The sequence below is a fragment of the Tyto alba genome, unplaced genomic scaffold (assembly GCF_018691265.1).
Source record: "Tyto alba isolate M040663 unplaced genomic scaffold, T.alba_DEE_v4.0 Super-Scaffold_38, whole genome shotgun sequence".
NCBI lineage: Eukaryota > Metazoa > Chordata > Aves > Strigiformes > Tytonidae > Tyto > Tyto alba.
The window spans coordinates 40510622-40534060 of record NW_024881313.1 but is presented as its reverse complement, the minus strand read 5'-3'; the positions used below and the strand labels follow the sequence as shown (position 1 = coordinate 40534060).

The window sequence follows — 23439 nt, the reverse complement described above, 5'->3', positions numbered from 1 at the left end:
TTGCTGGGTTCAAAGCCTCTGCTGCCTCCTTCTTCACCAGACTGATGCTGGAGGCTCTGCAGCCCGTTGAGTAGGTCTGTAGCTGCTTCTCCAACAAGATGTAGCTCGCTCCCCAGTTCATCATTATCTCATATTTTGAGCCGTCGGGACCTTCGTTAGGGCGATCCAGTTTGATGGGACGGATCCTGCCGTGGGTTCACCCGTTTGGCCCCTGCCCTGCGGTCACAGCCATGTCTTTAAGAGGAAGATGCTTACTCCTACTTAGGGAAGGCGGATCCTTCCTCGTCCCTTGCCACGTTCAACCATCTTTGACCTTGAAGCTCGGCTCCGTTATCTCTGTTGAGTTGAAATCACTCTATTTCTTAGCTTCAGCAGCTGCTCTTTCAGTGTCACGGTGAACCTCAAGCAACACATTTGCCCAGACCACTTACTCAAGGTGGCCCCTGCCCTCCTCCTATTCCCACTGACCCTTTTTTTTCCAGTAGTTTCCCACTGCAGGTCCTGCTGTTTGACGGGACAAATCTTTTTAGGGGCCGGGGAGGCTGGTCTAGCTCAGCTCTTCCCTCCCCTTGCCTGCTGCGTTGTCCTCGAGCGGTCCTGGCTGCTTCATCCACCTTCTCATGGTGTGGTGGCTCCTCATCACACCTTCTCTCCCGCTGATGGGGACACCGCTTGGCGGGCCAGACGTCGGGTGATTTATTTATTTTTTTTTTTTTTTTTTTTTGAACGTGCCGCTCTGCGGTGTGTCTGAGAATGAACTTTGAGGGGGGTGTGATGCGGGACAGAGAGAAAATAAAATAGGAAAGAGCTGTTGCTGGCGGGTGGGTTTGGGGTCTGCGGAAGCTGCCCTCGTGGTCCACTCCTGCCTGCCTCAGGCAGTAAGAGGCAAAATCATCCCCGCCGTCGGACGGCGAGTAAAGAACATTATATAGGCTTTGTTATCCCAACTGGCTCCTTCTGCATCCCTCCCCACCCCACACAGTGAGCTGCCGCCTTGTTTCTTCGCATTTAGTTAAAACCACATTAGATTTGGGGTCTTTTGAGCCGTAGCCAACGCGTAAATAAATAAGAACAACTTAAAAAGAGCGTATTTACAAAGTCTTAATGCCTCTCATCAAGGCATACCTATTTGCAGACGCTGCGTGTGTTTGCTGCATTGTGTTCAGACTTCACAGAAAACCAAAATAGGTATTTAAAAAAAATTAAAATCTTGGCTGAAATCACTTTTTTTTTTTTTTTTTTTGGTAACCTTCAGCAGCACTTTTGAAGTGGCTTTGTCCTGTGAACAGACCACGACGGCGTTTCTTATACTTTCATTTACTTCACCAAAGGAAACACAGCACTCGTGGTTTTTATTTTTTTCCTAACACAGTAAAAGTGGGATTCTCAAACCTGGGCGCTCTCGTTAAATCCAGGGCTGGAGGTGGGCACGTTGCTAACGAGTGATGCAGTTACTGGTGTAACTGGGCAGCCCAGCAGAGATGGCAGTCAATTAATTTCCAACCAGCTCTAAAAAATTAAGTTGGATTTTATTTAGAGAATTAACCTCGCATAATGTTGAGAGTCAAGTCCAGCTAAAGCTTTGTATTTCTGAGCGTAGGGAAGCTTTAAATACCCAACTAGAAGCAGCCTTCACTCCCTCAGTAATGGTTTAATAAATCTTTTCCTCCCCTCTGCCTCATCCATGCCCTAAATTAAAGGATATTTTAGTGCTCTAGGGAAAGTCCCCGGTGTTTTTCCCCCGAGGCATCAAGGTGCAGTCGGTGACTGTGGCTTTGAGTGTGAAGAATTATCGGGATGGTCACGGACCTGGGGAGGGGGCTCTGACAAGGTTTTGGCTTTCTTCCACCTCCGGTCCTAGGAAAGCACAAATCCTGCCCTGGGAGAGCCGGGATCTCAGCACACTCCGCCAGAACAGCTGCTTTGTATAGCGCTGAGTGTATCTTTTATGAATTAATTGTCTTTTTTGGGGGTGCAGCTGCAGCCTCCGTCAGGGATGGCCCCACATTTTCTCTTTCTGATTTCTCATAGTTGGTTTATTTGGTCTTACTTCCTCTTGTTTGACCATACCGGTCATATTTAACCAGAAAATAGCTGGTTCATCACATTCTGCCTCAAATACTTGGGTGTTCTTGTGAACTACTGCAGTACGTCAGAAAGGGAACAGAGCAAGGGCTTGATTCAAACTGGAATTAAAACCAAATGAGATTTTTCTTCCAAGCTACCAGCATCTGGACAGTCAGTAGTGCTGTAAAACCCCTCCGTACATTCCACATGCTGTAGGATCATTAGCATCACTAATGCAACGAGATGACATGTACGCTTTGCGTGTCCCAATACTGCAATTAAAAACACGATTGAAAACGCAGCGGTGCTAATAAAACTTATTTTGTAATCTGTGGTGACACAGGGTTGCTTAACGCGACATCCAAATAATCGTTGCTGTGTTATTTGGTGGGGTTGAATGGGGATGCTCTGCTCAGCTGTGTTGGTCCCAGCCCCAGCATTTGCAAAACCAGGACCCTGGGGACGTTTTAATCTTCATCCCCAAGTCCTGTCCCGCGTTATTAAGTTAAGGGAACGCTACTGATGAATTATTCCAGCTCACGGGGCTTTTGGAGTTCAGCAACGTGTAGCGTGCCATCCACACACCTGTGAGAAGTGGTTTCTGGCTCAAATAACTTAAGGGTCGCAGCGGATCACCTGTCCCCTTAGCAAAATGCTTTAGCAAAACCCTCTCTGCGGCGCTTGCTCCCTTTGGGGTTCCTCTTCTCCCCTTCCCTCCTGCGGTGCCCTCCCTGCCCGGAGGGCCAAACGAGGCGTGGAGCAAGAGGCATAACCTCAGGGCCTGCCGCCGGGTCAGCAAAACGATAAAGAATTAAAAGTGCCGTAACCTGCCGGCGCGGGCGACAGGGTCGGTGGCGTTGGGGACCGACCCAGCGAGGAGCAGAAATCTTGGGGATCGGTGGCGCGGGCAAGGGGCGCGCGTGGGTGCAGCTGAGGGGGTCGTCCCTGCCAACCATAACGATGGGGTTTAACGCAGTACGGGGGAAGATCAGGCAGGGTAATTAAAGGAGGTGATCAGAGGAGGCCCTAAGGCCCCTGGCCGGGCGCGCCAAACCTAGTTAAAAAAGCTTCAAGCCCCCCCCCCCCCCCCCCCCAGGTCAGCAGAAATCTTCCGTCCCCGATTTATTCTGCCAGCGGGTTCGGGGCGAAGCCGGGTGCTGCTCAGGCTTCCGAACCTCGACCTGCCCTGAAATACAGACAGCAGAAACGTGGGGCTTGTTTGAAATAACATGACTTAGTACCGGGAATAGCGTTCAGATGTTAGAAAGCCAGGAAGGCTACAAGCGATGGATGACAGCCTGAGTGTGTTTAACAATTCCCAAACACAGGGAATTGTTAAACACACCTCAGGGCTGCGGGTGGGATGGGGCATGAAGGGGCCCGAAACCAGGCTGGAGCTTGGTGGCACAGCAAGGGCCGGGCTTTTGGGGGGTCGTGGAGGGGTAGGGGTGCTTTGGGTGCGCATCATAACCCGCTTTGCTTTGAGCTTGGCACGGCTTGAGCTGAGCTGGCCGGGCACGGGCAGCACTCGTGGGCTGCAGGGAGAAAAGTTTGCAGGAAAGCGAAGCACCGGCAATGCTTCCGTGTCCCGCACCTCTTCTCCAGACTCTCCTGGTCTGGTTTGCCTGCTCCTGCCTCTTTTGATCCGTAGCAAACGTGTAAATAAATCGGAAAAAATTAAAAAAGGACGTATTTGCAGGCTCTTAGTGCCTCTCAGCACTGGAAGAGGTCACAGCGCACATAATAGAGTAGCAGCAGATGCTTCAGACGGCGTGTGTTCGCTGCATTGTGTTAGGCTCCATGGAAAAGCAAAAATATTTAAAAAAAAATAATAATCTCGGCTAAAATCACCTTTTATTTTTAACCTTCAGTAGCACTTTTGAAGCGGTTTTGTCTTGTGAACAGACCACAACAGTGTTTCCTATACCTTCATTTATTTTACCAAAGGAAAATGTATTTGCTTAGGCTGAAACGTGGGGCTCAGAATATGCTTTTCTTATATATGTATATAAGAGGTGCAAACCTTATGAAGTTCAGCAAGGCCGAGGGCAAGGTGCTGCCCGTGGGTCGGGGCAATCCCCAGCACAAACCCAGGCTGGGCCCTCGAGGGGTGGCTGGAGAGCAGCCCCAAGGAGAGGGACTGGGGGGGTTGGTGGGGGGAAAACTGCCCGTGAGGCAGCCCCGTGCGCTGGCAGCCCAGAACCCACCCGTGCCCTGGGCTGCAGCCAGAGCAGGGGGGGCAGCAGGGCCAGGGAGGGGATTGTCCCCCTCTGCTCCGCTCTGGGGAGACCCCCCTGCAGTGCTGGGGCCAGCTCGGGGGCCCCCAACAGCAGAAGGACACGGAGCTGCTCGAGCGGGGCCAGAGGAGGCCACGGAGATGCTGGGGGGGCTGGAGCAGCTCCCCTGGGGGGCCGGGCTGAGAGAGTTGGGGGGGTTCAGCCTGGGGAAGAGAAGGCTCCGGGGGGACCTTCGAGCGGCCTCCCAGGGCTTAAAGGGGGGACAGGAGAGGTGGGGAGGGACTCTGGGTCAGGGGGTGGGGGTAGGACGAGAGGGGACGGGTTTAAGCTGCCAGAGGGCAGATTTAGGTGAGATCTAAGGCAGAAATTGTTCCCTGTGCGGGGGGGGAGGCGCTGGCCCAGGGTGCCCAGAGCAGCTGTGGGTGCCCCCTCCCTGGAAGGGTTCCAGGCCAGGTTGGACGGGGCTGGGAGCCCCCTGGGCTGGGGGAAGGGGGCCCTGCCGGGGGCAGGGGGTGGCACTGGGGGGGCTTTGAGGGCCCTCCCAGCCCAAACCAGTCAAAGATTCTACAATTCTCTCAAGCCGTATTTGTGTTCGGCTCTGCCAGGGCAGGGATCAGTGGCCTTGGACACGCCAACAAACCGAGACTCAGCTGGGATCTGAACCGGCCGTGGTCACTGGGGGAACACCAGGGTTGGCACGATGAGCGGTAGAAAAGCACCGGTTTGTGGCTGGAGGGTAGCTTGTTTAACTGCAAAAGTCGTTTATTCAGTATTCCAGCAGAGCTGCAAGTTCAGGTGCTTGTAGCACGAGGGCGGGATGGCCAGCTTAGATCCTGCAGCGCTGCCCGTAGCCCAGGGCCCAAAAAGCCACCTGAACTCATCAAACACAAAATGCTGATCAGAGGCAATATACAGAAAGCACCGCAATAATTTGCCTAAACCCAGAACTTTGCTTCAAGAGACACTTTTTTGGGGGGGGGGGGTGGGGGGGGTGGGTGTTGCTTTAAAATTATGATTGAATTGTGAAGTCATTAGGGCTGTGTGACAATTCTTGCGGCCCCGTAGATATTGGGGTTGCTCCTGGGAGTGGCTGAAACTCTGACCGTGCTTGTGGCTTGCTTTGCAGGAGGTGTACCGGATCCCGAAGAAGAGTCAAGCAGAAAAGGAGAACAGTGGTACGTTACTCACGTTTGCCCATGGCTTGCTCTGCTCCTGTGAAACCACTCGATTTTCCCAGTTCGAAACCAGATCCTTGTTCAAAAACACAGCTTTTCGAAAACACCTCCTGTAAATAGGGAAGATGTAGTAGGTGATGGGAAACGTAGCCCTGAGGCTGGTACGGGGCAACCTGTAACTTGTCTGAATGAAGACTCTGTTGTTGACTAACAGAAGCTACTGATGCTGTAAGAGGAGGGAGCTAGAAATACTCTGAATTAGAAAAATTCTCTCCTTTTTACCGGTTTTCCCCCACAGCTGACCGTGGGAGAGAGACAGCCGGCCACAGGGATCAGACACCCACGCCGAAGAACCCCATCCTGAGCAGAGAGCGGGATCCCGAGAGGCAGAGCCAGAGTAAAGAGAAGAAGAGACGGAGAGACTCGTTGTCCCCTCCGTCCTCGGCGTACGAGCGAGGAACGAAGAGGCCGGAGGACAGGCAAGTTGTCTGGCAGCAGTGGTGGCAGGGCTGAGGATGAGCGTCGGATCGGTGGTAATCCTGGGTGAAAACTCGGCGAAAAATGGTCCTGGCGATCTTTAAAAACACCCAGGGGTGGGGAAGGAGATTTTCCCCTGGGGGAATCCCACGGGGGTGGTGAGATGCATTCCCTGGCCGGAGTTGGGTGGCTTCTTGGTGGTAGGTGGCCTCTCGGGTAACCTACACTTTCGTCTTCAGGCACTTTTTGGGAGTTAGGGGGGTGATGAGGGAAGCTACGTCCAACCCGCACGCGGGAATGGGTGATGGAGCCCTCCGAATGCAAAGAGGTCCTCCGAGGCCTTCCAAACCCACCCCCTCCTCCTCCTCCACCTCTCCCCAGTGCATTATTCTAAATTTAAAACTCCGAGCAAGCCCCAGCCTGTGCAGGAGCGAGCAGTACCCAAGCCAAACGGGATCTCGAACACAAAACGACTCCCGTGACCAAGTGAATATCCCCCCCCCAAAAACCGCTGAGCGCAGGGAAAACGGCCCCGGTGGGGATGACCCCACCAAGCTGGTGCCGTGTCTCCAGCCTCCCCCCTGGGAATGGGGGGGGGGGCATCACCACGCCCCGGCTGAGCAGGCGCCGCTTAAATTTTAAAGGCTTTGCGGTGATTTTAGTTCGTCTTCCTTTTCTGTGGGCGCGCCGTTGCCTGATGGGTCCCCACCTACCCTGCGTACGTTTTGCAAGTGTTGGATACAAGGGAGGGTGGAGACTTCTAGTTTACGGACGTCTTATTAAAAAAAAAAAAAAAAAAAAAGGACTTTTTTAAAACACAGGTCGTCTGGGGAAACAATGCACGAAGCCTGTGAGCTCCAGTGGAAGTATAAAATACTTTAAATCACGGTGCGCGCAGGTGGTGAGGATAAAAGCAACCGATTTGTGCTGCACTGGTGTGTTGTGCCCTTCCACGTGGAATACTGCTGCTGAGCAAGTCTGGGGGGATGGCTGTTTAGAGATAAGGGCTAAATAATTGAAGTGGAAATGTCTTTCGTGGCAATGAGTTGGCCAGTTCAAGGGACAAGCGAAACTCCCCGGGGGGGCCGGAGGAGGCTCGTCCAAGGCAGCGCGTGAATCAGCGGCTGCTTGCTGCCAGATGCTCCTTTTCCTCCCTCGAAAGTTGCTTCTTAATTAAGGGAAGGAAAATGTTACACGTCTTGCGTTTCGGGGAGGCTTCGGATCATGTTAAAGGCAGTCAGAATACCGAGGAATTTCCTTTAAAGAAGTCAGTTTTCTGTTGTCCCTCTTAAATAGGATCTTAAGCCACTTGGTAATTAGGGAACAATGGGTGGTGAGTCAGCCAGACGAGGAGGCTTTTGTCCTCGTGTTGAGCTGTGCTGGGAAACTTTAAAACATCTGGATGAAAAATAAGACGTCGATCTATAATGCTGTAATGTAAATTTACATACTACTGTAATCAGCCATTGGGAGGATGGAAACGTCACTGAGGTCTGGGGGTGGAAGTGGAGCAGAGGAACGGCGGTCTGTCAGGAGATATGAAGAGGGATGGAATAAATCGTGTGGTTTTTGTGTTACTTGAAGTAGAATAAACTCTTGTGCAGGCAGGAGTCCCTCCTGCAGCCACGTCCTCGTCGGGGAGCGGTGCGTGCCGGGAGAAGGATTGGGGTGCCAGCATCCTCCTCTGGGGGTGCTCTCCCTGCTCTGACTGTCCCCCTTTATATTTGTTATATGACAGATTTAATAAGACAAAATAATAATAGAGGTGGAGAGAGGAGCAGAGTAAATACAACAGCATCACTGGCTCGCTCTACGCTAAACTCTCAGATTTTTTTTTTTTTTTTTTTTCTGCCCGGCCCTTCACGCTGGCTGCCTCTCGTGTAAACTCTCCAGGCAGTGCCAGGCAAGACTAATTATTGCAATCGAACTCTTCTCATCAATAAGGTTTGCATTAACAAATCCTTGCAGCTACTCTGGGAAGGCGAGGAAACATCTTAAGTGTATCTCTTGGTAGCAATGTGCTTTTGATATGTAATTGGAACGCATGAACATGAAGTGAGTATATAGAGAATATAGTGGATGCTTTGTAGAATCCATTATATTAGGGCTGCAAAGCATTTTTGCTTGTAATCCCTGTTTTACCACACTCGTAACTGCTCAAAATATCCACCTTTGATCTGAAAGTTTCCATGGTTGAGGTCTGATCAAAGTCCTTGGGCTTTTTTTTTTCTTCTTCTTTAACTCCTTGGAAAAATCCCTCCAGCTGCTCTGCGTCTTGGGCTGAAAATCCGTATTTGTAAAAAAAAACAAAAAACAAAAAAACAAAACAGAATTAAAAAACTCCATCCCTACTTGATGATTTTTTTTTTTTTTTAAGCTGAATCTGTGGTCTAGTAAATAGCATAACTCTGAACAGAAACGTGCTGTTTGTAATTCCCTTGCTCTCCGTCATGTCTGCAAACGCGCAGTGCCGGCAGCCCCGCTGACTTCGGGGGGGTCCTTCGACAAGAAAGATGGGGTGCTTTCCCCATCGCTGAGCTGCCCTGGGCTTCGGGGGTGAAGATGCTGGGGTGTGAGCGGCGCCTTCTCTTTGGAGAGCTTCTTCCAAAACCCTCCCTTCGCTGCTCCTGCTTCGGGAAACCACGGCAGGGGGCCTCCGGCATGGCTGCCCAGCCTGTTTGGGGGGGGCACCCCCCCTTATCCTGCCCTCTCCTTGCGTCCCCCGTTGGCTTTGGAGGTGTTGCCTCCCCTCTCCGGGCACCTCGGCGCTGCCTAGGAGGTCCTCCAGGCTACTTCTGCTCCGTCTTTGCATCTCCCTTGGCTTCGACACCAAACTGAAGTTGGTAGATCCAGTGGGATTTAGCTAGTCCTCAGCCCCGGCTCACTGCTCGTGGATGAGCGGGACCGGTGGGTGCTTCTGTGAGCTGCCACGGTTGGCCAAGCAGCTGGAGACGAACGTTTTTTAGGAATTGATGCTGCTGCTGGGCATTCGGGTCCCGTCCCCCCCTGCCCCCCGGGGTCTGCCACCATCTGCAGCGGCCCTTTTTGCTGCTGGAGCCCTGAACCTGCGGGTTTGGCGAGGTCTCACAGAGCCCTTCTCTTTTCTTTCTCTCCCAGATACGACACGCCGGCGTCTTCGAAGAAGAAAGTCCGCCTTAAGGATCGCAACAAGCTGTCCACGGAGGAGCGCAGGAAGCTGTTCGAGCAGGAGGTCGCCCAGCGGGAAGCCCAGAAGCAGCAACAGCAGCTGCAAAACCTGGGGATGACGTCCCCCCTGCCCTACGACTCCATGGGCTACGGCACGCCCCACCACAGCTTCATCGGCTACCCGCCCGGCTACCCCATGCAAGCCTACGTAGACCCCAGCAACCCCAACGCTGGCAAGGTGCTGCTGCCCACGCCCACCATGGATTCGATGTGCTCGCCGGCGGCGTACGAGCACCCCCAGACTTTGGTTGGGCACACGGTGGAACCGGCCCTGGCTACTCCTCAACCGGTCCCAGTGGTCCAACACGTAGCGACGACGATGGAGGTTACAGCTCCGCAGTATGTAGCGCAAAGCGACACCGTGGTCCATCAGGAAGCCAACGTGGCCGTCCTGCCCGTGGCCGCGCCGGGACCGGTGCAGAGCCAGAGCTACGGGGTCTGGGATTCCGGCCAGCAGACTGTCGCGGTGCAACAGCAGTACTCGCCAGCCCAGTCCCAACCAGCCATATATTACCAAGGACAGACCTGTCAGACCGTTTACGGTGTGACATCCCCCTACTCGCAGACGACCCAACCGATTGTCCAGGTAATTTCCATTTCAGGCTCGGCGTGGCACGAAACGCCCACGAAACGAAGGGTACCAGCCTGGCACGCTTTATTGGCTCATTTTTTTCTCATGTTCTTAATATTAGAGCATCCTACTCTGCTCTAATGCTAAGCTGCAATAGCGCTGTTCAGATAACTTTTCATCCAAGAGTCTGAAAAAAGCACATTTAGGCAGGGTGTTTTCCATCAGGCGTCGTAGTTGTTGGGGCCAAGTGGGAGTTCACAGCTTGCAGAGAGAGGGGGGTTTTTTTTTTAACTCGCTTATAAAAGTTACGTTGTTTTTTTGATTGTTGATTCTGGTGAACAGATATTTCTGGGCAGGAGCGTCCGCTCTCGCTGACCAAGTAAACAGTAAAAGGTGGAGGTGTGAGCTTGCCGTCCGTTGACTTTTGGAAGCAGGGTCTGGAGCTACCAGCTCTTGCATGACTCAAACCAAACAAAAAACCCAACAGACCAACCTCCTCCATCTGTTTTCTCAGAATTACACATCCCTTTCCCTCAGGCTCAACCTGGAGCTCCGAATGACCGTGCTGAAGGGCTGCCTCCCTTTAATTTGTCCGCGTTAACCAGGCTGCTGGCGTTCAGCCTCTTGCCAATGCCTCGTTCTTCCAAAAAGCAAGACGTAGGCAATTGTACGACTCCTGGCATAGCAAATGGGGCAGTTGTATATGAAGAACGTTTGCATGAACCCTGCCTCGGTCGCTGGTTATTGCTGCTTGGTTTGGATAACTTCCACTAGTCCTCCAGGACCGTTGTCCTTTTCTTGCCTCCCCTATTTGATTCCCAGTAAGGGAAGCTGTACCGGTAAAGGGTTTGGTTTTTTTTTTTTTTTTTTTTTTTTGGTAAAGCAAGCTGACTTGTGATTCCCCGTGCTCCGTTTCAGAGTTATGCCCAGCCAGGTCTCCAGTACATCCAGGGCCAGCAGATTTACACGGCTCACCCGCAGGGAGTCATAGTGCAGCCACCAACAGCGGTGACCACCATCGTCGCAGCCGGGCAGCCTCAGCCCATCCAGCAGGTGAGACTTTGGGGGGTCAGGAAGGATGGGGAGCCTTCATCCACATCTGCTTTGGGTTTGCGGGGTTCCCCACGGCTTCTGGGTGCTGCGGAAGCATTGGGGTTACCAGCCACGGGAGTCTCCCGTGCGGCAGAGCGCTGGCACCCTTCGGGATGCTGCTCTCCAGGCTGGCCGTGGGCATCAAGACACATTTTTGGGGGGTTTCGAGCTCAGGTCCTCTTATTTTCGGGCTTTCTGCCGGCACGTCTGAGAAGGCTCCATATGGGTGGGCCCGTGGGAGCTCCGTGATCTGCTTTCGCTGCCGAAGCCCCTCCGTCGGAAACGGTGGGTTTGGATTTAAGAGCACGGCTGGCCAAGTGGCTGTCTTGAAAGCTCGGAATGTGGTTGAGTGGGTGCTTGGGATATTTGGTGAAGAACTAGGGAAAGACATTGTCCTCCTCACTTCTTGGGCCAACACTGATGTCGTTTTTAAGTTTTACCTTCAACAAAGTCTTTGTCGTGGGGGAAAGAGCTGTTGGGGCTGCTCTGACCGCTCTCATGACCGCTCACGTCTTTCTCCTCACCCTATTTTCAGCCAGAGCTTGTGGTGACCAATAACCTCTTGGACTTGCCTCCGCCATCCCCTCCAAAACCCAAAACGATCGTCCTCCCACCCAACTGGAAAACAGCCCGAGATCCAGAGGGGAAGATCTACTACTACCATGTGGTAACGAGGTGAGCGTGATAACGAGGTGTGATGGCTCAAGAGAAGGAATTGGGTGTCTCGTTAGGCACCCGGCAGGGTGCTGCTGGTTAGTTGGGTAGGTGGGAGGCTGAGATTGCTCAAAACCTTTCCTTCAAACCCATAAATGTGGCCTGGGGATAGAGCCCTGTTTTCTGTGAGTGGAAGTGGATGGCAAAGCATTTCCTTGCAAACGATGACTCCAGCCACGCGTTGGGTTGTAACCTGAGGTGACGGTGAGGAGCTCCACTTCTGACATCTCATTGCAAAAAAAAAAAAAAAAACCAAAAAAATCCCATTAAAACAGCGACTTCTTTCTCCCCAGCATCTCGGTCAAGTTGGGTTTAGTTCTTTTGACATCTTCTTTGGTTCCCATCACCCTGCCAGAATATGAGGTGCCCCACACACGGTGCTGAAATGGCAGCAGAATTAACAGGTAGAGAGAGGCCTCGTCTGCTCCTCGTGCTCCGAAATGTTTGCCTGTCTCTGCCAGCGGTGCCAGGCAAATCCCCCCGGTCTGCGGAGGCTTTAACGCGCCCGTGCGCATCGCGGTGGGCGTGCCGTGTGAACTGGAGGTCTTGGGTGGCTCGGGGATCAGCCGTGATCCGTGGCGCGCGGCGTCGAAGGGTTTCTTTTCTCCCCCCTCTTTTTTTCCACCTTCAAGTCTCCGGTCTGTTCTGGAGAAAGAAATAAAAGAGTTTCCCGGTGTTTTCCCTGCACCTTTGCGATCGGTTTTGGAAGGTACCAGGTTTTTGGCTCAATACCTATGAACTTAGCTAAAATGAGCATCATGAATTTTAGACTTCTGAAAAGGATGGTTTTTTCTTTCAGACTCCGTGTGAGGTCTGGATGGGGATCCACCTCTCTAAAGGGATAAGCCTGACTATTTTCATACGAGCCCCGACTGTCTTGATGTCAGTTATTGTTTCTTGCCCTCATTTCACTTCATCAATCGACCTTTTCAGTCACCCATTTGGACTCCTTCCCACTACCTCACACACCAAGAGTTGCACCGACCCCAGAGCAGGAGTCCTTCAAACCCCGAGAAGAAATAGAAGACAGTTGAGCAGGGATTTGTGATTTGTGCTGCGGTTTGGGAGTCTTGCAGTTGGGAGACCCAACTGAGCCTTCCCCCTTGGTGAGGGATGCCTCCTCCGTGCATCTTCTGAAGCTACACGAGAAGCCACTAATTGAATATAATTAATCTTGAACTTTTTCGAGGAGCGCATGCTGGAAAATTTCTTTCAATCCTTCTTTTAACTGTATATTTTCTGAAAGGACAAACCCAGCAGAGGAAAGGAAATCTTGATACGCTTTCTTATTTTACTATTTCATTTTATGTAGCAATCACACTAGTAGTGGTCTGAGGTCAGGGATATGGAGCAGTATCTGGAGAAATCAGTTGTGTGATGAAGCACGCGGGGGCTGGTTGCAATAAGACTTTCCTGCTTCTCCCCAGCATTTCCTGGAAAGCAAAAAGCCCTGAAGTGGGACAGAGTTTCTGATACAGGTCAGAAACCTCGAGAAACTCAAACCAGCGGCTTCTTCTGACACAGGCTTTCTGTATTGAGCTAAAGGGTGCACATCCTGGCTTCCCACAGAGTCTAGAGATGGAAAACAGGTCACCTCCAAACCTAACGAGGTCTGGAGATCTGTCCTTTGCATCCCTCCTGTTTAGCCTGTGGGTGAGTGAGTCCCCTCACCTGATGGAGAGTCCTGTACCCGCCGTAGTCCCGCGAAGACAGCGGTTTGTCCTGCTGGCCCCCGTTTCTCCTGGTTTGAGTTCCTTCCCCTGGTGTGTGGTTTTCCTCCCCGGCACCGTCAGATGCCCACGGGACGCCGATGGCTGCCCGCTCCCCCCTTCCCCGCCTTGAGGAACTCCAGACCAGTTCTCCCCATCCTTGCCCCGGTTTGAGCGTGGTGGGGCTCTTCCCCCTCCCTGGTTGGCTTGACGAGCCCAAGCAGGCTCCGATGGCTTCTTCCATCTCGGCCGAGGTGTTTCTGCAGGAATGGAGCTTCCCGTGTGCAGTGAGCCAAGAAGAGCTCTAGCCCTGCGTTTAAGCCTCTTCTAGAGTACGGGTGAGCTTCATGTCTGCCCCCTCCATCCTTTCAAGCTCTTGCTCATTCCGGTGGCCTTTCTCAAGACCTTTGGTCTGTGTCCTTTCTACGATGGAGGGACCGGTGGCTGAACACTTGGCTTGAGGTTCCAAGGGCCGACCCTCTGCAGGAACCTGCCCCAAAGCCTCTGCTTTGACGTTTTCCATCTTCCCACACCAGAATCGCCAACCTTCTTTATTTCATGCCTGTGACAAGCTTCCCTCGATCCCATATTGAGCGCCACCGGTGATAGAAAATGGTGAAAACTCCCTTTTTTAAGTTCTTCTCGCTTGGCTTTATCCTCCTCCAACTTAGCAGCCTACTCAAACTCCTCATTAGCAGCCGGACGGGGCCGTGCGTTCCACCCGTGTTAAGAGTTGCGACGAGTGGTGGAGACCAGATGTCCCAGCTGATGGGGACAATCAAATCAGCAGATACCACTTACTTTTAAGAGGGTGACGGTGTCTGTCTTCCTCCAGGCAAACCCAGTGGGACCCTCCTACCTGGGACAGCCCAGGGGATGACGCCAGCCTTGAACATGAAGCTGAAATGGACCTCGGGACCCCAACATACGACGAAAACCCCATGAAGGTAAGGGCAGGGGTCGGCGAGGGAAACTCGGCGTTAGCATCTCTTGGACAGACCGGGGAGGGGCTAATCCTGTCCTGCGGAGCGGGAGAAGCAAACGCTGGGGCTGTATGGAGGTCGGTATGGACTTGAGGGAAAGGACAGAGGGACAGAAGTGACCCGAGATAAGCCGTAGTGACTATATTGACCATGGGGCCATTGGTTTTTTGTTTTTTTGGGTTTTTTTTATGCTTTAAAACGGTGGTAGAGGATGAACGGAGCAAAGTCGTTCTTTTCTCGGCGCTTTGATGAAATATGCTGTGCTGCCCGGGGAGGCCGCTGAAGAGCAGCCTCCCCTTGTTGCTGTTGGGTTTTCCCTCATGACAAAAAATTGAGCAGAGGTTTTTCACGGTGCTCTCACCTCCTCGTCCTTCTGGGTGCCGCTCGGGAAAGATCCCGATGCTCCTTTGCTCCCCTCTGGGGCTGCGCCGACCGCGGCTTGGGTGGACGTGGGACTGCCCAGGGGGGGCGGCTGCTGCTCTGCCCTGGATGCCAAACGTCGCCTCGACCTCACGTGCGGAGACAACTGGCCAAAAAAGAGGGGCACGGAGGGGGGGACAACGTTGAAATAGGAAAAACTGACGGTGCAGCAGCAGAAGCAGATTTGCTCTGTGTTGCTTCCACCACCAGCTGCTTTCCTGGAGAGTGCTGCAACATCTCCATGGCTCCTGCTGACAGAGAGAGGATGGAGCTGCTCTCCAAAATGGGGCTTGATTTCCAGTTAGGACCCTCTGCGGCCCCATCTGCCCCAGTGCTCGGCGGGAGGGGATTTGGCTGAGCTTCCTTGGAGGACACGTCTGCCGTCGGCGCGGGCTTCCAGCTCTGCCAGCTCTTACAAAGCAGGGAGGGCAGAGTCTGAGCAGCACTTGCCGAGCCCCTGTAGAAAAATGACCCTGTGTGCCTTTCTGATTCCCTAAAAAGGAGAGGGCAGAGCCGTGGAGGGAAAAGGTTTGTCGGGTTATAACTTGAGGAGCAATTCTGTCCATGCTCGGGTGACACTCGCGTACCTGGGTGTCGTGGTTTGGGCCTGGTTGGCAGCCAACCACAATGCAGCACCTCTCTCTCCCTTCCCCTCCGGCAATGAGAAGGGACAGAGAGCCAGGCTTGGGGTTCAAGATAGGACTGGGATGGGGGAAAATCCCCCTTTATGGTCACAAGCAAAAGGCAGACTCGTTAGGGGAAGAAAAAAAGAACATACATTTATTACAGACACTAACAACACATAACAGAGTAGGACAGTGAGAAGCATTGCCACATCTTGAGAACACCTTCCCCCCACCCCTCCCTTCTTCCCGGGCTCAGCTCTGCTCCCGATATCTCTACCTCCTCCCCCAGTGGCGCAGGGGCAGGGAATGGGGGGTGCAGTCAGCGCTGCCACTTCTCTCATCTTTGGTGGGGGGAGCTTCTGGAACTTGTTCCCCCTGCTCCATCGTGGTCCCCCTCTCACAGCAGACAGTCCTCCACAAACTTTCTCCGACATGAGTCCCTCCCACGGGCCGCAGCGTTCCCCACACTGCTCCGTCGTGGGTCACTAACTTCCTCCGACTGGATTCTCTCCCACGGCTGCAGCCCTTCCCGAGCTGCTCCGGCGTGGGACACCCCCGCATGCTGCAATCCTCCCAGCGCTGAATTACAGCAGTGGGGCTGCCTTTCCCCATGAGACCCCGGCCTTCTTCAGGCACAGCACCTTGATCAACCATGTGGAAGCCACAGGCCATAAATCAATGTCTGCTCCACCGTAGATCTTCATGGGTGGCAGGGGGGGCCGCCCTGCCGTCTCCCCACAGGATACAGGGGGGTCTCTGCTCCGGCACACCTCCCCCCTCCTTTCTTCCTCCGTTCCTCCACTGACCTTGGTGTTCACGCAGCTGCAGCAACTCCTCCTCTCCAGTCCCACTGCTCCTCACCACATCCATTCTTAAATACGTTATCGCAGAGGCGCAGCTGATGGGCTCAGTTTTGGTGCAGAGGTGGAGCTGACTTGGAGCTGGGGGAGCTTCTAGAAGCTTCTCACAGGGGGCCGCCCCGATAGCCCCCTCCCCTGCCACCAAAAAACTCCACCACTCACTCAAGCCAGGACACTGGGACTGATTTTGCTGGAGGTACTAAAGTCATCGACCAGCCTACAGTGCCCAGGAACGTCCTGCTCTGCTGCCGTCGCCGTCCCCACGCCCTGCCAGGATGCTAGGGGCTAACCCAACCCCTGTGATGCCTCTGAGTGCTTTAGCTGGGATTCCTGGCGAGCTCACTTACATTGTTTACGTTTATCTCCCTGTAAAAAAAGTTAATCAGAAAATGAACTAAGACCTGGCACGCGTTGCTCGGCTGAGGAGCCGTTACTTCCGCAGAGGAATCCGGAAAAGCCTTTTTAAATTATTTTTACCCCCGGGGCGGGCATCACGGGCACCCTGTCCGGGTCACCTGGGGTTTGGGGATCCTCGGTGGGCGCTGGGAGGCTCCATAAGACACGCGAACGTCCTGGGGTCGCGGGGGCTTGCTGGATCCCTTCGGTGAGCCTGGGGCTCGGCAGCGTGCACCGGCCTTGCCCTGCACTTCTCGGGCTGATGCCTCGCTTCGTCGTGCTCGGCAGAAGCACTAAGAACGGAGCCCGGGCGGCTTTGTGAACGCTGGGGATGACTCAGGCTTGAAAGAAGGACAAATATTCCCGATTTGCCTGTTTTCCTGCAGCGCGTTTCGCTTCGGCGGGAAGGGTTTGCCCGGTGCTTGCCTTGGGTTGATCCCCGTTGGTCTGCGCTTGCCTGTTGCGTCGAGGTTCGGGTTGCAGAGCAAGACTCGAGAACCTGTTTATCAAACAGGCTGTCATTTTGGGGCTTGAAGGCGAGGTTTTATTAAGCTGGAATAGCCACAAACTGCGTCCCCGTGGAGGGATTCGCTGCCGTAGCCGTATGAGCTCAAGGTTGGCGGTGTGGAGCAGCCTGGAGATGTCGGGGAACATCCTTTTGATAAGAACAAGGCGCTGAGAGGAAGGTTGGGCTCTTCTCAGGGAGAAAATACAGTTGTGCTGGTGCTTCGCAGCTTTTCCTACGGACTTTTGAGGGAGCAGCAAGGGGGATGCTTCTGTAAAGGCGGGCAGGCGTTTACACGCCAGATTCAAAACCTTTGGGCCAAAAGAGTGGCTGAGGACCGGGGCGGGGGGGATGCTTCGCCTCGGGGCAGACATGAGCTGGCTGCTTCTGCCAGGACTTTGCGCTGCTTGCTCAAAGCCCCAAATCCCCATTGGCAGGTGCAGAACTTCCCTGAAACCATCAATACCTCGTTCCTAAATTAACACCGGCCGCGCAGCTTTGGCTGACCTTACGGCGCTGTGGTTCTTACTCGCTTCAGAGCTTTAAATCTTTTCCTTCTCAGCCAGGATCGCCTGAAGGTTGGGTTTTTCCCGGTCGTGGAAATAATATCGAATTCCCCCGTGGTTGTAGCTCGCTCAGCTCGCCGCCGCCTCCTCCGCCGCCGCCGCCTCCTCCTCCGTAACGACGCTTCCACCCTGAAACTGCAACCACATTCCTTGGATATTTTTTCACCCTCCTCCTCCCCTCCCTGCACTTTTTTCAAGAGGGATCAAACCCTTTGGCATCACGGCATCCAACTGCTGCTGTTCCCGGTGTCCCCGGCTGCGGGGAACCGCTCACCCTGGCGAAACACGGACGATGGCAGCGACTGGGGGGGGGGGTTTTAGTTCCTCCAGAGCCCATCCAATGCGCTTCCGAGCATCTTCTGCTCCTTTCTTGATACCCTCAAAGCCCCGGCGTAGCCGCCGGTGGGCGAGCTGGCCCGGGGCTCACATTCTGGTACGGTGATTTCGATGGAAAAAAGCACAGGAGGCGCGCCGGAGCCGCGCTCGCTATTTCCCTTTAAAGCACATTTCGTAAACCTTCCTTTTTCCCCTCGGAAAAGGGGTTTCAGGAGAAGGTGGCCTGGCGGAGCACTCGGGCAATGACTCGGGGCTGGATGCCGACGTTTTTGCGTGCCTTTAAGGTGGAAGGAGCCTGGATTTGTCGCACGGATGCGTTCGTGTCGCTGCCCATCAGGACAGAGCACGGAAAGGTTGGCATCAGCGGAGCGGCATGGGAAGGCTCCTCCAAATTCCCCAGCACGTTTGGCTCCTTGCTGCCCTCCCGCCGTCGCCCCATCCCTGGGTTTCCCCCCCCCCCCCCCCCCGACAGAATCTTTGCCGACTTCTCCATCCCCACCTCTCCTCTGGAAGGGTTGTGCCTAAAGCGGCGAGGCTGGTAAATGTGAATACCACCTTTTTTTTTGGGGGGGGGGGCGGGGGGCTTTTCCTGCAGTAGGAGTTTTCCTGTCAGGCAGCACGGCTTTGGATGACGGGAGCGCTCTGGAGCGCCCGTGGTTCCTTCACCGCGGGCTTCGATAAGGAGCTTTTAACGTTAAAATAAAGGTTAATGTTAGCGCGTAAGGAGAAATCAGCACCTCTGCACAAGTAGTAGCTTGGGAATACGGTTTCTGTTTCTCCTCCTCATCCTCCCCTCCAAATTTTGGCACTGGTTTTGCACCACCCCCCCCCCCCGGCCCCGTCCCGCGCGCTCATGCTGACTGCCTGGTGCGGCTCACGCCTTTCCCAGCCGACGGGCTCGGTGATCAGCTGGGCTTTGCCTTCCCCTCCCCGCTCCTCTCCCCCCCAAAAGGGCCATTTTCCCTTTCCAGGCCACCCCCGCAGCCCGAGCGGCTCCCCGGGGTCGTGCTGGGGAGCAGTGGAGCTTGAAATCCCAGAACCATTTAGTCCCAGGCTTAATCCAAGCAGGCCAGGCTTTATTTTTGCATTTACTTCCTTTGCGCATTCATTTACACTCATCTTTACTCGCCGTTTGCGGCTCTTCCCCGCGAGCTCCTCCAAACCCATCCTCTGGCTCTACTTAAGCCAGCTAATTAGCGCTGATAATTTATAACATCCTTTGAGGGCTAAAGGAAAATCCTGTTGTCACCAAGATGACCCGTGGAGAAAATAACTCCTTCCTTGTGCTGACTTGGGGAATCAAGAGAAATTGGGGCGTGCCGGAGACGCCGGGGCGATGGGGATGGAGAAGATTTTGGTGACGGAGGAGATTTTGGTGCCGGAGAGGGGCTTGGTGATGGAGAAGGGCTCGGTGACAGGGGGTGGCAGGGCTCGGTGACGCCGCGGAGCCATCTGCTCCCCATCACCAGCCCTTTTGATGTCGGCACCCGAGCCGCGGGCAGGGAGCGGCGAGCTTTGATGTGCGGCCAGCGCTCGCCCGGGACAGCCCTCGGCAATAAAACGTCCCCGTCCAGGCGGGGGATTGAGGCCCCGTGTCGGTTTGGTGACGGGATTTTGCAGCTCAGCCCTCCGGCCTCAGCCGGGCGCGTCTTCAGGGTTTGAAAAAGATGGTGCAATACTTTTAAAAATTGCTTTTTCATGAAAAAGATGTAGCGGGACACCTTCAAAAAGCAGAGGGAGAAGGCAAATCTCCCCCGGCTTTGCAAGGTTTTTAACGAGCCCTCCAAAAAATTCGTTTTTTTCCTCCCCGTGGTCTCAAGGTAATGTTGTGTGAAGGCTTGCCGGCGGGGTCCCAGCCCTCGCCGCGGTTTCGGCGCGGTGTGCCGGCACACCTCGGCGCTGGGGACGGTTCTGCCGCCGCCGAGCAGCCAATTAACGGGCTGAATAAACGAGTGGTGCTCAAACATCCCCCCCCCCCCGCCCCGGAGCGGGGTTAGGGCAGTGTTCCCCCCCCCCCCCACCTCCGCGTGGGATCCCTCATCCTTGTGCCGGTAATTAAGGCTTTAACGTGAAATAAATGGGGAGGGGAGAACCTCTGCTTTCCTCCTGCCTCGCCTCCAGCGAATTCCCCTCCACCCCAGGCTCGTTCCCCCTCCCAACTCCCCCAGGACAAGCTCGTGCCCTTTTTCTGGCTTTTTTTTCCAAAGAAAACAAAAGCGAGGAGCGGTCCCCGCGCCTCCCCGGGGGCTCTGCTCCCGGCCCAGCAGTGGGGCTGGAGCGCGCCGGGAAGTGTGCGGGGATCGGGCCGGGCAGTGTGCGGGGATCGGGCTGGGAAGTGTGCGGGGATCGGGCCGGGCAGTGTGCGGGGATCGGGCTGGGAAGTGTGCGGGGATCGGGCCGGGCAGTGTGCGGGGATCGGGCCGGGAAGTGTGCGGGGATCGGGCCGGGCAGTGTGCGGGGATCGGGCTGGGCAGTGTGCGGGGATCGGGCCGGGAAGTGTGCGGGGATCGGGCTGGGCAGTGTGTGGGGATCGGGCCGGGAAGTGTGCGGGGATCGGGCCGGGCAGTGTGCGGGGATCGGGCCGGGCAGTGTGCGGGGATCGGGCCGGGAAGTGTGCGGGGATCGGGCCGGGCAGTGTGCGGGGATCGGGCCGGGCAGTGTGCAGGGATCGGGCCGGGAAGTGTGCGGGGATCGGGCCGGGCAGTGTGCGGGGATCGGGCCGGGCAGTGTGCGGGGATCGGGCCGGGAAGTGTGCGGGGATCGGGCCGGGCAGTGTGCGGGGATCAGCGGGGGAAGCACACCAGCAGTGGGCTGGGAAGCTCCCTGGGAGTGGAGTGGGAATCGCGCCTAGTCTGGGGTGGGGAGCATGCCGGTGTTGGGCTGGGAATCTCACTGGGATCGGGCCGGGAAGGTTATTGGGAGTCAGCCGGGAATCTCACTGGGATCGGGCTGGGAAGGCTGGGAAGCTCACTGGGAGAGGTTTGGGAAGCTCGCTGGGAGCAGACGGGGAAGTGCAGACTGTGGGGCAGGGGTGGGGGTGGCAGGAGCATCGTCCCCAGCGCGGGGACGGGGACAGGGATGGGGTCAGGGATGGGGAGAGGGATGGGGCCGAGGATTGGGATGGGGATTGGGATGAGGATTGGGATGGGGACTGGGATGGGGATTGGGGACAGGGTGGGGGACTGGGGACAGGGTGGGGGACTGGGCGGGGGGACGGGGTTCCAGCCCCTTTGATCTGCCCCTTCCCAGTCTTCCAAGAAGGCCAAGACGGCGGAGGCGGACACGTCGAGCGAGCTGGCCAAGAAGAGCAAGGAGGTGTTCAGGAAAGAAGTGAGTGTCCCCCCTGGCCCCTTCAATGCCGGGGAGGTGGGGGGGGGTTGTCACCATCCCACCCTGGTGACATTGACCCGGGGAGGGGGACACACACACCCCCAGAGAGACGCTGGAATGGGGTGTCGGGGTTCCCCATCGACATGGAATGGGCCGGGGGGGGGGAGTGTCTCTCTGTCTTGGCGCGGAGGGCTGGCATTGGGGGGGGGGGGGGGGGGTGTCTTTGGGGACATGTGTGTGTCCTGTCCCCCCGTCCCCCCCCCCCCGCCCCGCCACCCCCCCCAGGGGGGACCCCGATCCCAGGTTCCGGTGTCCCGCAGATGTCGCAGTTCATCGTGCAGTGCCTGAACCCCTACCGCAAACCCGACTGCAAGGTGGGGCGCATCACCACCACCGAGGACTTCAAGCACCTGGCGCGCAAGGTGACAGCGCGGGGACGTCCCCGGGGGGGGGCCCGGCCGCGCGGGGAGGGGGCGGGGGGCAGCGTTTGGGGGTAAGAGGAAGGATCCGGGGGATGAGAGCCACTATCGGGGGAGTATGTGGGGATAATAGGGAATATTGGGGAATAATGGCCAATATTTGGGGAGCGATGGCCAATATTGGGGAATAATGGCCAATATTTGGGGCGTGATGACCAATATTTGGGAATAATAGCCAATATTTGGGGAGTGATGGCCAATATTTGGGGAGCGATGGCCAATATTGGGGAATAATGGCCAATATTTGGGGAGCGATGGCCAATATTTGGGAATAATAGCCAATATTTGGGGTGTGATGGCCAATATTGGGGAATAATAGCCAATATTTGGGGAGTGATGGCCAATATTTGGGGAGCGATGGCCAATATTGGGGAATAATGGCCAATATTTGGGGAGTGATGGCCAATATTTGGGAATAATGGCCAATATTTGGGGAGCGATGGCCAATATTGGGGAATAATGGCCAATATTTGGGGAGTGATGGCCAATATTTGGGAATAATAGCCAATATTTGGGGCGTGATGGCCAATATTGGGGAATAATGGCCAATATTTGGGGCGTGATGGCCAATATTTGGGAATAATAGCCAATATTTGGGGAGCGATGGCCAATATTTGGGGCGTGATGGCCAATATTTGGGAATAATAGCCAATATTTGGGGAGTGATGGCCAATATTTGGGGAGCGATGGCCAATATTGGGGAATAATGGCCAATATTTGGGGAGCGATGGCCAATATTGGGGAATAATGGCCAATATTTGGGAATAATGGCCAATATTTGGGGAATAAGAGCCAAAATAAGGGTGAGTAGTATGTGGGGATAATAGGGAATATTGGGGAATAATGGCCAATATTGGGGAATAAGAGCCAATATTTGGGAATAATGGCCAATATTTGGTGAATAATGGCCAATATTGGGGGAGTATTTGGGGGATAATAGGGAATATTTGGGAATAATGGCCAATATTTGGGGAATAAGAGCCAATATTGGGGGAGTATTTGGGGGATAATAGGGAATATTTAGGAATAATGGCCAATATTTGGGGAATAAGAGCCAATATTTGGGAATAATGACCAATATTTGGGGAATAAGAGCCAATATTGGGTGAGTATTTGGGCATAATGGCAAATATTTGGGAATAATGGCCAATATTTAGGGAGTAATGGCCAATATTTGGGGAGTAAGAGCCATAAGTGGAGGTGTATTTGGGGATAATAGGGAATATTTGGGAATAATGGCCAATATTTGGGGAATAAGGGCCAATACTGGGGGAGTATTTGGGAATAAGAGCAAATATTTGGGAATAATAGGAAATCTTTGGGGAATTACAGCAAATATTTGGGAATAATAGCCACTATTTGGGAATAATAGGAAATATTTGGGGAATAATAGCCACTATTTGGGCAGTATTTGGGAATAATAGATAATATTTGGGGAGTATTTGGGAATAATGGCAAAATAGGTTGGCAAGTATTTGGGGAAGAATAGCAAATTTTAGGGGGATATTTGGGGAAGAGTAGCAAATTTTAGGGGGATATTTGGGGAAGAATAGCGAATTTTAGGGGGATATTTGGGGAAGAATAGCGAATTTTAGGGGGATATTTGGGGAAGAGTAGCAAATTTTAGGTGGATATTTGGGGAAGAATAGCAAATTTTAGGGGTATATTTGGGGAAGAGTAGCAAATTTT

General features: G+C 54.3%; 1 protein-coding gene across 2 annotated transcripts in view; it reads left to right on the top strand.

Moving 5' to 3' along the window:
* The window catches only part of SETD2 (SET domain containing 2, histone lysine methyltransferase), a 70144-nt gene that overhangs the window by 45904 nt on the left and 801 nt on the right, over nt 1–23439 (top strand). For both annotated transcript variants that reach the window (XM_042801695.1, XM_042801694.1), the window contains 8 exons: nt 5431–5479; nt 5778–5958; nt 9074–9749; nt 10653–10787; nt 11362–11501; nt 14085–14196; nt 21191–21271; nt 21592–21693. In XM_042801695.1, the coding sequence (XP_042657629.1) occupies nt 5431–5479; nt 5778–5958; nt 9074–9749; nt 10653–10787; nt 11362–11501; nt 14085–14196; nt 21191–21271; nt 21592–21693 (1476 nt within the window). The remainder of the gene's footprint in view (nt 1–5430; nt 5480–5777; nt 5959–9073; nt 9750–10652; nt 10788–11361; nt 11502–14084; nt 14197–21190; nt 21272–21591; nt 21694–23439) is intronic.